We start from the raw sequence: 12996 nt of genomic DNA on the forward strand, positions 1-12996 counted from the left end.
ACATCAGGCTCTTTATGAGTTAAGAGTATGGTACCTGTTGTCCAGTTTGGGTTAGGGAGTACACCTGCTGGGGTGTTGGCTGGTAGACTGAGGTAGGGCACTGGTATCCTGGAGAGGGCATCCCATTCATGGAGAATGGAGACATCTGTGAAACAGATACAGAAATATTTGACAGTCAGCACTACAAGCATCGTAAAACATAAAATGTACAGATTTCTTTCTAGCAGTTCTTTCAAAACTTACACTCCCGCTGTGCGTGTTGATGATGCTGATTCCGAGAGGGCTGTGCTGCATGTTGCTCTGGAGGTGGAGCATGGAGCCTTGACCCGCTGTCATCGTCATGTTGCTCAGCTGAGCTGTGGGAAGGAATGGCAAGGACTGTTGTTAGATTCAAGAAAAACTCCAAATAGTTATGTTGTGATTTCTGAGGTTTGAAGTTGTAGCTTACAACAGTAGAATTGGGCTTAATGGTGGTTGGTTTGTGACGCTCATGAGACCAAAAAAGACCACATATAAGAAGCTCAGCAGCTTCCTTGCTTAAAAAACAGAATGATATGACTCCTTAGGACCATATACAGACTTCTGTCTTCTGCATAGTGACAGAGTTCAATATAATGTCTTTGGGTTGTTCTGGTAAGTAACATTTAATTATGTTTGGAAACATAAGCTATTGGTGAGTTTTTTTCCAAGTATAATTGTTGAGCTCAAAGCTCGGCAAATCCCACCAGAACTATCCAGGATTGATTTCAGAGGCTAAATGTCCCTATGCTTTTAGCATAGAACAGTTCCCTGGACCTGACAAAGATCCAACTAGGATCGAAATGTGTTCTTTTAGTGTGTTTCAATTAATTTCCTTCTGCTCTTATACAGCGACCCAAAATCCAGAAGAATCCAGCAGTCCTGATTCATCCAGTCAGAGAGATGATGCGTTTTTTGAATGTTGCACTGTCCCCTCCCTGTCACCTCACCTGTCTGTTGCTCCAACAGGCTGCCCTGGGAGGGCCCGTTGCTGTGGCCTCGGCTATCAGCCATCTGCTGTAGTCGGGGCACATCCACAGAGGTGAGCCATGACAGAGACTGCAGGTCCCCAGGGAGATCCTCCTCCCTAAGCTGGGAGGGGTCCGTGGTCAGAAGCCTTCAAGGGAGAAAGAGGAGGAGGAGAAGGGGGGGGGGGTTTAGGGGGTTAACACGGCTGTCAGCTCAGACACAGGAAGACCAGAAGTGGAATTTAAATCTAAACACTTAATAGAACATTTTCTCCTTCAAAGTCGAACACCGCTGTAATGAGTCTAAATGCGGGGAAACAGAGATGAAAGCTGCTCAGTGAAGCCGTGTATTAGCCATCCAGGATTTACCATAAGGAGATTAACTACAAGGGTTATTTAGCAGTGGCAGTTTTAATCAACAATGAGGGAGTTAAACAAGCTTTCCATTCAGAGGAAATCATCTGTTGGGATTGTTTTTTTTTTTCGAGGAGTGGCGTGATGATCTTTGTTTCTCTTATAGTTTGTACTATGTTTGCTTTTTTGCTGATGGTGAATACAAATTTAAAAAAAAAATAAAATAAATGAATTTCATGTAATGGATGTTTCCCCATAGAATATTTTTTCAAGCTCATCATTTTATAAATGTTGTGCTGTAAACTGGATTAAAAGTAGAATTGTTCTGTTTAACCAGTGCATTTTCGGCACCAATGAGCTTTCAGTCCTTACGTCTTTTTATGTGGCGAGCCTCGAAGAGAAAGAAAGAAAAGAGAGGAATCCTCTTCAATCCTCTCCAGTCTTCTCTGCGCGCACACACACTTTCTGTGCAAGGGTTTAGTAATTGGGGTCGCTATGACAACACATACTATTCAGTTACTTTGTGTGTCTGTGGACAGTGCAGGAGTAACCCCCCCCCCATACACACACACACACCAAATCTCCTAATAAAAAAATCAACCCTGTGTCAGGTGACCACGATCTCGCCTTAACCATTGGCTGAATCATAAGTAAACAACGCATGAGATCGTTTGAAACATGGGACAGCAGCACATGTTGCCTGCAACAGTTGGCCTTGTCTATTGAAAAATGATCACCTATTGTGTCCCAAACGACAAATCTGCCCAGTGGCACGTGGCTCTATTGTCTTCCCCAGACCCTTCCTTGATTGTCTCTGTCGTTTCTTTTCTTTAACCGGCCCTTGCATTAATCTGTTGGAATGACAGCCCTCACATAAGAGGGACAAATAGGATGCCATCTGCTTCCCTGTCCCTTTCCAGCCTCTATCCTCCTCACTGCCGCCCCCCCTCCCCCCTTTTACCATCACCCCCTCCCTCCAGGCCTCCCTAAATGGGGAAACATCAACAGGAGCCTCGGGCCAGGGGGAGCGGGGTACCAAATGCCAGTTTGAGGTCCAGGGTTGTGTCTGCCGTCTGAAAAGTGACATCATTTGCAAGCCAGGATCAGCAGCATACACGTCGCTCGAACACCTTGCATGCGCAGTAAATGATTGGGATTTTCCCTTTGAGCAGCAGGTGGACACTCTGGCACTGTGAAGTTTAACACCCTGCGAAGTATCACAGAGTCTCAGCTGGGGCTTTGAGGTTTTAGTGTAGCTCGTTCTTTTTATTTTTCTGATGTGAGTTTTCTTTCACGTCTGACAAAATTAAGAAATAATGTTCAAGCGTAACAACCTGAAAGTCGATGAAAGATTGAATGCTGAATGAAAGTACTGCAAGTGCAGAGACTTTTTTGTACATAAAAAGCTAATAAAAAAAAAGCTAATAACCAACCTAATACTGATAGAAACTACAGAGCAGAATAGACATTTGGGGGGTATTCCCACCTCCCCTCCTCTCTCTCCACCAGCACCGTAGAAATTGTTCACTGATGCAAAGCATGTTGAGCTGGTGTCTCCATGTATCATCCAAGCCTTCCCAGAGGTTCAACACTAAATATTGCACCTCCTCCCTCCCTCTCTCCCTTCCTCCCTCCCTCCCTCCTTTTCTAATTGGGAGCCACTTGTGCATACTGGTGACCCAGAGCGCCCCGTCTCCCCCTGAGCCGGCAGGCCAAGAGGCTCAGGCTCTCCGTGTGCCGACAGCGGGAGTGTAAACAGAGCTGATGGTTTCTGACAGATCCATTCAGACTGAAAATCATTTATTCTTCAGGATTTTTCTCTCTCCTTTTTCACGAAACCCCCCACGCACAAAAAGAGCTGTCCATCTACCTTTAGATAAAACATAGTTGGGTTAGACGGTTTGTTCCATGACCATTCGGGAAACACCTTAAAGGGTTTGATTAATAGAAAATATTCCTTTCATCTATTGAGGCGTCTTAGATTTGATTCTGAGTGTTTTTGACAATATGCAGCAAAAAAAAAATGTGTTGTTTAGTGTTCAGAAGATTCTGTGACTATTAGTCCAGTTAGTTTTGATGTGATATATTAAATAAGAAGTCTTACCTGTAGTCCTGTGGGGATGGATGATGCCCAGCATTCTCAATTATTCCTGACATCCTGGATGTAATTCCACCTTCTATCATTTCCTGTGATATGTGGGACCTCTGCAATGAAATAAATGAAATTAACACACTTGTAGGTTATGCCCCCAGTGAGTCTTAAATAAACTGAAAACAAACAACTGAAATAAGCTATATAGTATAATATTAACAATATTGCTTCAAATAGTGACTTCTTTACAAAATAAACATGGTGGAACAACATGTGCTGTTCATGAAAATCTAACATTTTAAACTAAAATTGAACGGTTAAAAGGTTCAATCAACATTTAACACAGAAATAGTTCAAAAATGAATTGATAGTAGTACATCAAATTCATATTTGCCATCAGAATGCCTTTGTTGTAGCTGAAGCTCATTTTACAGCTTGAATGCTTTTTGTTCCCCTTAACTTTCACTTCAATTCAATTTCATGAAACTACACAGAACAACATAGCTTGTATTTAATAAAGCATTCAGTTCAAATGTTTGCATAACACATTAACCCAAGGTTTAAATGGCTTATCATTCAGCGTGCCTACAGAGAAATGATGGTAGAAGTCTAAAAATGATTAAAATGTCAATATTCTCATAAAAAAACAATGATCCAACGAAGAACATGAAGCTGAAAGAGAGAAATCATAAAACAAACTCACCTGTTTTGGATGATATTGAAGGATGTGTGAGCCGGTTGCGTGCCCCTGTACTGTATTTCACTGTGTTGCACTTGAGTCTCCAAAAACCGTTTTTAAATTTCCCTCTCTGGAGCTGTCCAGCGCTCGGACATGCGCAGTGGAGACTTCAACAGAGCTCCCAGTCGCCCGGGGGGCAGGAGGATCCCATGAGTTTGACAGCTGCTGTTAATGCACTGCCTGTTAACAGTCCCGACAACATCCACACTTCCCACAACAAGTGCAGAAGCAGCGATGTTGAGGTTTTATTTTTCTCCCTGTTTTTTGGGGGGTACTTTTTTCGTCACGGTGCGGTCGCGGTGCGCTCCTCCACTGCGTCCAAAATCAGCCAAACGCACGTCTGTTGCACTAAAAGTCAGGCCGTACTCCACCCAGACATTGTAGTCCTCTTATTGGATGATTATTTAAGAGATCAGATTATTTGTTTAAAGAAAGTTCCCTGTCTGTCCACCGTCCTGCGCGCTTGTATCTCCAGTGGCAGGTGCGCCTTGTGCGTCTTAATTAAACACAAAATAAGTTCAGGCCTAAGTCCTGTTAGGGCTATTTAGACTAGTATAGCAAAAAAAAATGTTTTAAAATAGCTGAACCAGAGTGGGCGCTATAAAAGCAACAGAAAAAACAACCTGAGATAAACAAAAAAAAGCAAGAATAAACATTAAATATCCATTTTGCTCCACTATATCCTGCCAGGTTATTCCCAGTGAGCTCCCTCGATCAGGTCTAAGACGGTGTGAGTCTCTACTTGTGGTGGCATCTGTGTATGTGAGTGTGAACTTTTTTTTTTCGGGAAGTGCTTGTAGATAATTTGCTTCCCGCCGCTGTGGCCGCGTCCTGCTCCCCTCAGCAGTGGGAAAAAGAGCCGGGGAGGCGCGTAGGGAGGGCAGGGGGCCGGGTGGGCTGCAGCAGGAGGCGGCAAAGGCTCACACACTCGTCTAGAGTGCAAATCCACTTCAGAGAAAAAAACAAAAACCTGTGGTTGGGAATGCATTACAGTGCACTAGAAATGAGAAATGACTGTCACTCCTCACTCAAGTTGAATTGTAAAAACAACAACACTTTAAACAGCCGTTTTTATTATAATGATGCATTTTCACTGAGTTGTATAGGCTACACATATTTTACAGGATAAAATCAACACCCCCTTTGCCTTTATCGAGGAAATGTTTTGCAGTTTTGATGTGATTTTTAAGGATATAACTGACTTTTTCTGAGAGGTAAATTCATCCTTATAGTTGCAGGAAAAGGGGAAAAGAAGTGTTAAAAAGCAGCTGTCGGTGTTAGTATTTGTTTAATTAATTAGGCTACTAAAATAAAAATAAATAATTATCTGATCAACGGCCTTCAAGGACCCCCAGGCCTCTTTATGGGAGCTCCAGGGGGTCCCCAAACAAAAGAAAAAGTTACATTTCACCATCCTACTTAATTAACAGGAAATTTAATGGATGCTCTTCCAATTAATATACTAAGTTACTGTTTCACAATTGAATGGGGCATCAAAAATCCTGCTGGAGTGGACGATAGGGACGAGATAACCCAAGCAGGTGTGGTCCTTCAACAGCAGACTTAAATCTTTTAATAAACCTGTTGGAGATTAAAATTTGCGGCCGGAAATTAACGGGGAATTCCTTAAAGTGACAGAAGTATCAGCCCCCTTGAGACCCTACAGATGGTAAATCGGCCTGTCACAATAGGCACAATCAATGATTACATGCATGGACGTAACGGACAAAACAAGAGCATCCTCAGAGCAGATCCTGGAGGTCCTAGAGCCCGCAGGGTTAGGATGTGGATACAGGGGCATGCTGTGCTGTGTTGGTGTCGCTTCGTGTGTTGTGTGATGTGTTTTTGGTGACAGGCGGTGATGTTGATGATGATGATGGTGATGGTGATGATGATGGTATAATCTGACCACTGGATTTAAATACCACCAGGTTCACATCAACCAAACAATTCATTCATGAATTAATCTGGTTAAACTGCTTATACAGCTGATTAATCTATTGAAAGGACAAATAATCTGCAACTATTTTGATTATTGATGATTGATTTCAGTAATTTAAACATTCCTTATAGTCCCAGCATCTCATTTGTTAGGATTTGATCATTTATTGTCTTATGTGACAGTAAACTGAATATCTCCAGTGGTAGAAGTACATTTACTCAGGGTCTTTATACTTCTGCTGCTACATTTCAGAGGTAAATATTTTACTTTTTACTTCACTATTCATTAGCTATAGTTTTAAAGATAAGATTTTACATAAATAAATATAAAACATATGATCAGTTCATAAAATATGATTCTCCACCTTGGACAAAATAACTGCATTAACGTACCACTTACATATTAATACATCAATAATAATGATCCAGTTATATAATAATATAACACTGACAGTAGCCACTATGCATTAACAGTACTTTTATCCTGATAATTAAATTTTTACATTTGTACTTTTACTCAAGTACAATTTTGAATGCAAGACTTTTACTTGTAATTGAGTATTTTAATACTGTGTTATCAGTACTTATACTTCAATAAATTAATTGAATACTCCCAAGTGTTAGTGTTGCTCAGAAAAACAAGCAATGACCCAGAATCAACTTATTAATGGAGAAAATAGTTGGAAGATTGATCAATAATCAAAATAACTGTTATTGTCTGTATTTGATCTTTTTTTTAATAAACTTTCCTTCAACTTGATTTATATTGTTGGTAGTTTGTAGTGCTTTTAAGCAAATACCATGATGCATATCTTTCAGTCTTATTGTATCTTTACTATTCACCTCTGTAAATGCAGTTTTGTTGTAATATATAAGATTACATAAATCTTAACACATTACATTAGTTCTGCAGTGATAGTTCAGACAGCAACTGTCTGGACTCTGAAGTCATCTTATGTTGCCACCTACAAAACTGGTAATTGTCAAACTTATATTTAAACTAACTGCTAATTCATTTCCATCTTAATATGACTCTGTAGTGTAGCTGTCTTTGTTATTGTGATTTGCACATCAGTCATAAAGTTTAGTCAAAATTATATAATTTAGCGAAGGGAAACTCAAAAAAATCATGACAACATGGGGAAAACACATGAAAACTGCACTGGCAAAGAAGCATCATGTTCACACGTGGATCCTCAACAGCATTAACTGCAAGACCTTTAACTGAATATCTACTTCCCAGCATCAAAGTGCAGCCTTAGTGGTAGTTCTAAAACATTACTATCTTATATATTATATAATATCAAGATAATATAACCCTCATGCTGACATTTACTGCAAGTGTGCACAGCTGGAAGGAGATATTTACAGAAGCACAGATAGCAGTTTGTTTAAGTGTATAATGTTTCTTATAATGTTTTTTTTTAATTCCCCAGTTATTTTAAAGTTATTTTCTTGTTCTTACACTTGGATGACCTTCACTGTGCAGAATGATGTATGTGCAGAGTTTGGCAGAGTTTCTCTGTGCTCATTGAAAATCAGATTTTAAGGAGCATGATTTGTGACATAACAAATAGTTTGGAAGTCAATCCTGGTCCATTATGCAAATTATAATTTAAATTGTGATATAGAAACTTACACATACACTGAGAATAGACTTTACAGTAAAGTAGGAGATTCTTCATTATTTTGCATATTCATAGATTCTGGCATTTTTAATGAGGTAGAAGGATTTTAATGTGGAAATTATACTATACTTTTTTTGCAAAAAACCCCCAAACATATCAAACACACATTACTGTTCCAAGCACACTATTTGCATATATGTCTTAAAACATGTCTGGAGGGAAAGTTCCAGTGGTTTGTATGGTAATGTCTTGCAGTTTTGAGGATCTACTGTGCGTGTCAACTGTTTCTCTCTGTTTCCTCTTGCTACATTAACATCATCATTGTTATACGATGGAAAAGCAACATTATGAGCTTCTACTCCAACATTTTTATTGTAAGGTGTGTTTATTGTCATGTCCCTGTGCACATGTGCATGTCTTTAGTAAATATCAGCATATTGGTAATATTAAAGGGTAAATGGCTGCAATTATATAGTGCTTTTATCCAGAATGCTTAACAATTAGCCTCTCATTCATTCATTCACACAGCAATGACATAACCATCAGGAGCAATTTGGGGCTTAATGTCTTGCACAAGGACATTTTGACATGTGGCTAGGAGGAGCTGAAGATCAGATCATCAACCCTGTGATTAGTGAACAACCCACTCTACATCTGCCTCATATATAGGAATATTTATTTATCAGGTAGTGAAATGTTTAGTATCAAGTTAATGGCAATGACCTGTGGGCAGCTCTGAGAGCTCAACCTGGCCCTGTGCGATGCATTCAAGGGAGAGCACGAGGACTCCCTGACGGTTCTCCCCTCTCATGCCTGTTCTGGAGTAATGGGGAAACAATGGGATCACCGCCTGAGGGTTGGCCTGTGTTTTTAGCCTGTGTTTTTGTCTTGCACCAAGTGTTTACTCAAAACACACCAACCCCTCTGAGAACGAGGTCAGCTCACCCCTCTAATCTCCTCTGCAGGCAGAGACACAGTGTCCCCCCAGAACAACACGTCACCCAGAGTGACCCTCTGGCCGCACAGAGGAAGCTGCTGTCAGCCATGCTTAGCCAAGGCGCTGCTTCAGTGTCCTGCCAAAGACTCTGTATTCTCACTGAAGCTTCAGCTTGGACGGAGCAGAGCGTCCAGACCGTCAGGCCTCAGGTTGCCCTGTCAAAGGTCAGTCAGTCAGAGACGACTTACAACAGGTTTCAGTGTACTTACACCTTCACGGAGGAAAGACGTGACAAAACAATGATTACATTTCACAGCAACATCAGCATTAAGGTGTCTTTATAGTCAAAAGGGAATTGGAATTATTCTATATAATGTTATAAAATTAAATTTAAAAGTTTGAAACTGAACTTGTGTGTTTGCATAATGACTTCCAGGCAGTTAAAGGGTCGGTTTGCACAAATCACCTTAACGATGCATCCATTCTTCTAGTGTCCCAGTAAGTCATGATAGTGTGACAGTGAGTCAGCATGCACAATACCAGGACCTGAAACTGAAGCAGCCTAATGGAATTCATTAATTTCATTGTTAACACCTGTGCTTTTTCTACTGTGACAAAATGTCTTCTGTGAAAAAGGCCGATACTGTATTATTACAGTCTGAGTAGTGGAGAATTCAAAACCCAAAACCTAAAACAGAAAACTTAAAATAAATCCCCAAAAAATCTGAATGGCTAGATAGTGAGAATGAGCGCAACTTATCATTGTATCACCAGACTGTACTAAACTTAATTTGATTTCCATTAAATACTACTTTACACTTAAATACTACTTTACACTAATAGCTACACTACAGTTGTAGCTATTAGTTACTATAGATTTTATAAACAAAACTTATGATCAGTTGACAGAATATAATTTATTGTTATTATAATATTATCCAATAATATATGAAAAAGTTATAATATATATATATATATATTAACCAGTGTGTAGGATTTATTGGCATCTAGATGCAGATTGCAACTAACTGAACACTGCTCGCGTCTGTATTTGACGACCTGGGAATGAGTGTGTAGGAGAAACTACACTAATGAAAACATACCGTACTAAATATGGTATTATGTCCCATTTCTGTTGCCAATTAAGAGCCTCCTAAATGGTTACACAGCTGGGGACGCTTTAAGTAAAGGATTTGAAAACAGCACTATGAGACAGGGTTGTCACCATCAGCCATCCATTTGTATCGAGCTTAGTATCTGATGTTTTACGCACTGACAGAGTATTGATCAGTATTGCCCCCACAGGTCCCATTATGCCAACGACTTCTCCGGACAGACCGCTGGACTTCACAATCCTATTATCCTGAAGGATCACAGAAAACCATATCTTGAAAGTTTAGAGAGGTCAATGGTATTGACCCTTGAGTGACCTGTGTCAACACCAAAGCCTCTGGTCTGAGGCGAGGTCAGTCCTTTTCAGTGCCCTAAAGGGTAAAGATGGAGCAAAAGTCTCTCTTCTTTTTCACAGCTGATTGAGAGTAAAAGAGCCTCATTTCCAAAAGAGCTCTCTGTAACTTCACACTTCACAGCAGGCACGCGGTGTCCCCTAAGGATGGCACTCAGACACCCCGAAGTCAAGTTGTCTGAATTACTGTGCATTTAGTTTTTGCAGTGACCTTTGAGAGGTTATCCAAGCTGACAAATATTTTTAGGTATTGAGTAAAGAAAATTGTCAAATCTAGTGTAATGCAGTGAAATATTTAACATAAAAACACTCAAAATATAAAAAATGGGACAGAATGACATATTAATGTTGTATATCCTTCTCGTCTTATAAGCGAGACAAAAATAATATCTTGGTGAAAAAATGTCCAGTGTGGTATGAACTAACCTCACTGACCCAGCATTTTGGTACTGAAATCATGACGGGCCCAGGCTTCGTTACGCTGCTCCGAAAAATTAGAATAATGGACTATGAAAGAAGGAGCGATCCAAAGAAAGGGACAGGGGAAGAAAGAAGGTCTTTGGGAAAAGAGGAATTAGATAGGAAGAGAGGGAGAAATAAAGGGAGGGAAACAGTGAAATGGAGACAAAATAAGGAGGAGAGAAGAGAGAGAGGGGGCAGTAGTGGTGTGATGTGAGTGTTATCATCAGCTCTCATTCTCAGCATGGAATCTATAATGGGAAAATCAACCTCTCTGACTCCTGTGTAATTGGATTTGCCGGGTCTCGTGCTGAATCAGAGCCCAGTGGGTAGCACAAAGCTTGTTAAGATTGGACAAGCATTGCTGGGCTGCTGGGCCGGGGGAGAGGTGGGGCGAAGGCAGAGGTAACCTTGACAACTTTTCTGGAGTGGAGAGTGAATAATTCAAATATGTTGAACACTCAACTGGTCACCCATCATAGGCAATTGACTGAAAGCTTTCCTAAGCATTAATCACTCCATTAATTGGTTGAAACCTGAGCTTTTCTCAAATTTAGGTCACCAGAGCAGAGAAAATGGACACCTGTGTTACCTAGGAGGGTGTGTGTTTTCTAAAGTGGTTACCAGGTTACAAAGCAAACCCATTTTTTACTCCTACCCATTCTCTCGCTAAAAGGTGCAGCTACTGTAAGGCAAGGTCATTTTTGTACACAAAAGAAAGCTGAGTGTTAGTTCTTAAGAAAATATTCATGAGAAATTAGAATTCCTGTACCAAATTCAACTTCCAATCTAATAGTGGTGTATCCCATTTTGTGTTAGTAGAAAAGTCTGGACTCCTCAGTTTCAGCATCGAGCTGAAAGCAATAACTTATTTGGTGTGTTTAAACTGCACACTGTAAAGACTTGTGCAGTTGTTTACTTTTGTACTGCCTTTAGGGATGGCAATGTTGATCAGTCCACCATTTTGGTCTTGACTGAAGTATCTCAACAACTATTGTACAGACGTTCATGATCCCAAGAGAGTGATTAATGACTTTGGTGATCCTTTGACTTTCTCACTATAGTGCCACCAGCGACTGAAATATCTCAAACTCTACAAGATGGATTAGCACAGTCTTTTGTACAGAGATTCATTGTTCCCAGATGATACAGCTTTATGAGTTTGGTAACCTCACACTTTTCCTCTAGCGCCAAAAGCAGGTTGACATTTGTGTTTTTTATGTCTCCACATATTTGGATGGATTGCCATTTGGTTTATTACTAAAAACTCAACTATCATAGTTGGTGCCAACTATCAAATGTTAGCATGCTAACATATGCTAACACACTAACATTATACCTGCTAAACCATTGTGAGCATACTAGCAGGCTGATGTTAGCCTTAATCTCAAAGCACAGCAAGCATTAGATTCTTTAGAATGAATGGTTTTGATATTATGTAGTCTACAGTGTTTTATGTGAGCTTGTTTGGTTGGTTTTACCAAATGTTTTACATGTATTATATGTTTTATGTAGCTTATTTTATAATAATGTTTTATTTTTTGATTCGGTGTGTTTTATGTGTTTCGTCTGCTGCAAGGCAAATCTTCCCTTAGGTACAATAAAGATAAAGTGGAAATTGAAGTAGAAGGCTGATTATAAACTTAAAGAGGAACCTGGTGGCTTATGGGTTTAAAGAGTAACTTGGGTATTTTTCAATGAGGATCCTATTTTTCTATGTTTTTGTGTCTAAGTAATGAATGGGGACAATTTTGGAAATTGTTCAGCATTCAGGGAGCGTAGTGCAACCAGCTGTTGTGAAAGTTTGCTGCACCTGATCCTTATGGGCAACTGCGCACAGCCTCAGATTGTTATTCCACTTGTCTGACATTATCGAAAAGACCCTACAGGAATAGACCTTTTTGTGAAAGAGTAAGGTCCTTTTTGTTTACCCAGAAACAGCAGTTAAATTGCTGTGTTCAAAGCGACTCCATTAACAAAAACAGTAATTAACTTGGTGAATTAAAGGAATTTCCACCAAACCAGAACTGGTAATTGTTGGAACAATGGAACCAATGTTTTGGTGAGTTTTATTTTGTATCTGTCAAGTGTGAATGAAGTGTTACGATGTTATAAGGTAAAATTACTGTTTTTGTCAATGGATTCTGGTCGCTTTGAACACAGTGATATAACTGCTGTTTCTGGTTAAACAAAAAATAACCTTTTCTCTATAAAGTCTATCTCTGTAGGATTTCCATAGTGTTGTGTCAGTGGCAAAAAACAAGCACTTTTAGAGGAAGTATGCAATTGAAGCGCTGTTGCTCAATATTGGACCTTTAAAAAAATGATTGCCTTCATTAATCACTTAGGCCAGAGGTCTCAAACTCAACTTGACCTGGGGCCACTGCTTGTCATC

General features: G+C 39.9%; 1 protein-coding gene across 1 annotated transcript in view; it reads right to left on the reverse strand.

The window, feature by feature from the left end:
* foxn4 (forkhead box N4) overlaps positions 1 to 3524 on the reverse strand; it is a 5174-nt gene extending 1650 nt beyond the window's left edge. Inside the window, exons 1-4 of the mRNA XM_035657733.1 lie at positions 3445 to 3524; positions 969 to 1135; positions 244 to 356; positions 35 to 145 (exon numbers count right to left, since the gene is read on the reverse strand). Of these exons, the coding sequence (XP_035513626.1) occupies positions 35 to 145; positions 244 to 356; positions 969 to 1135; positions 3445 to 3524 (471 nt within the window). The remainder of the gene's footprint in view (positions 1 to 34; positions 146 to 243; positions 357 to 968; positions 1136 to 3444) is intronic.
* Between the last annotated feature and the right edge of the window lie 9472 nt (positions 3525 to 12996).

This window comes from Morone saxatilis, unplaced genomic scaffold, assembly GCF_004916995.1.
Source record: "Morone saxatilis isolate NCDOM2014 unplaced genomic scaffold, NCSU_SB_2.0 Contig16, whole genome shotgun sequence".
NCBI classification, from domain to species: Eukaryota; Metazoa; Chordata; class Actinopteri; family Moronidae; genus Morone; species Morone saxatilis.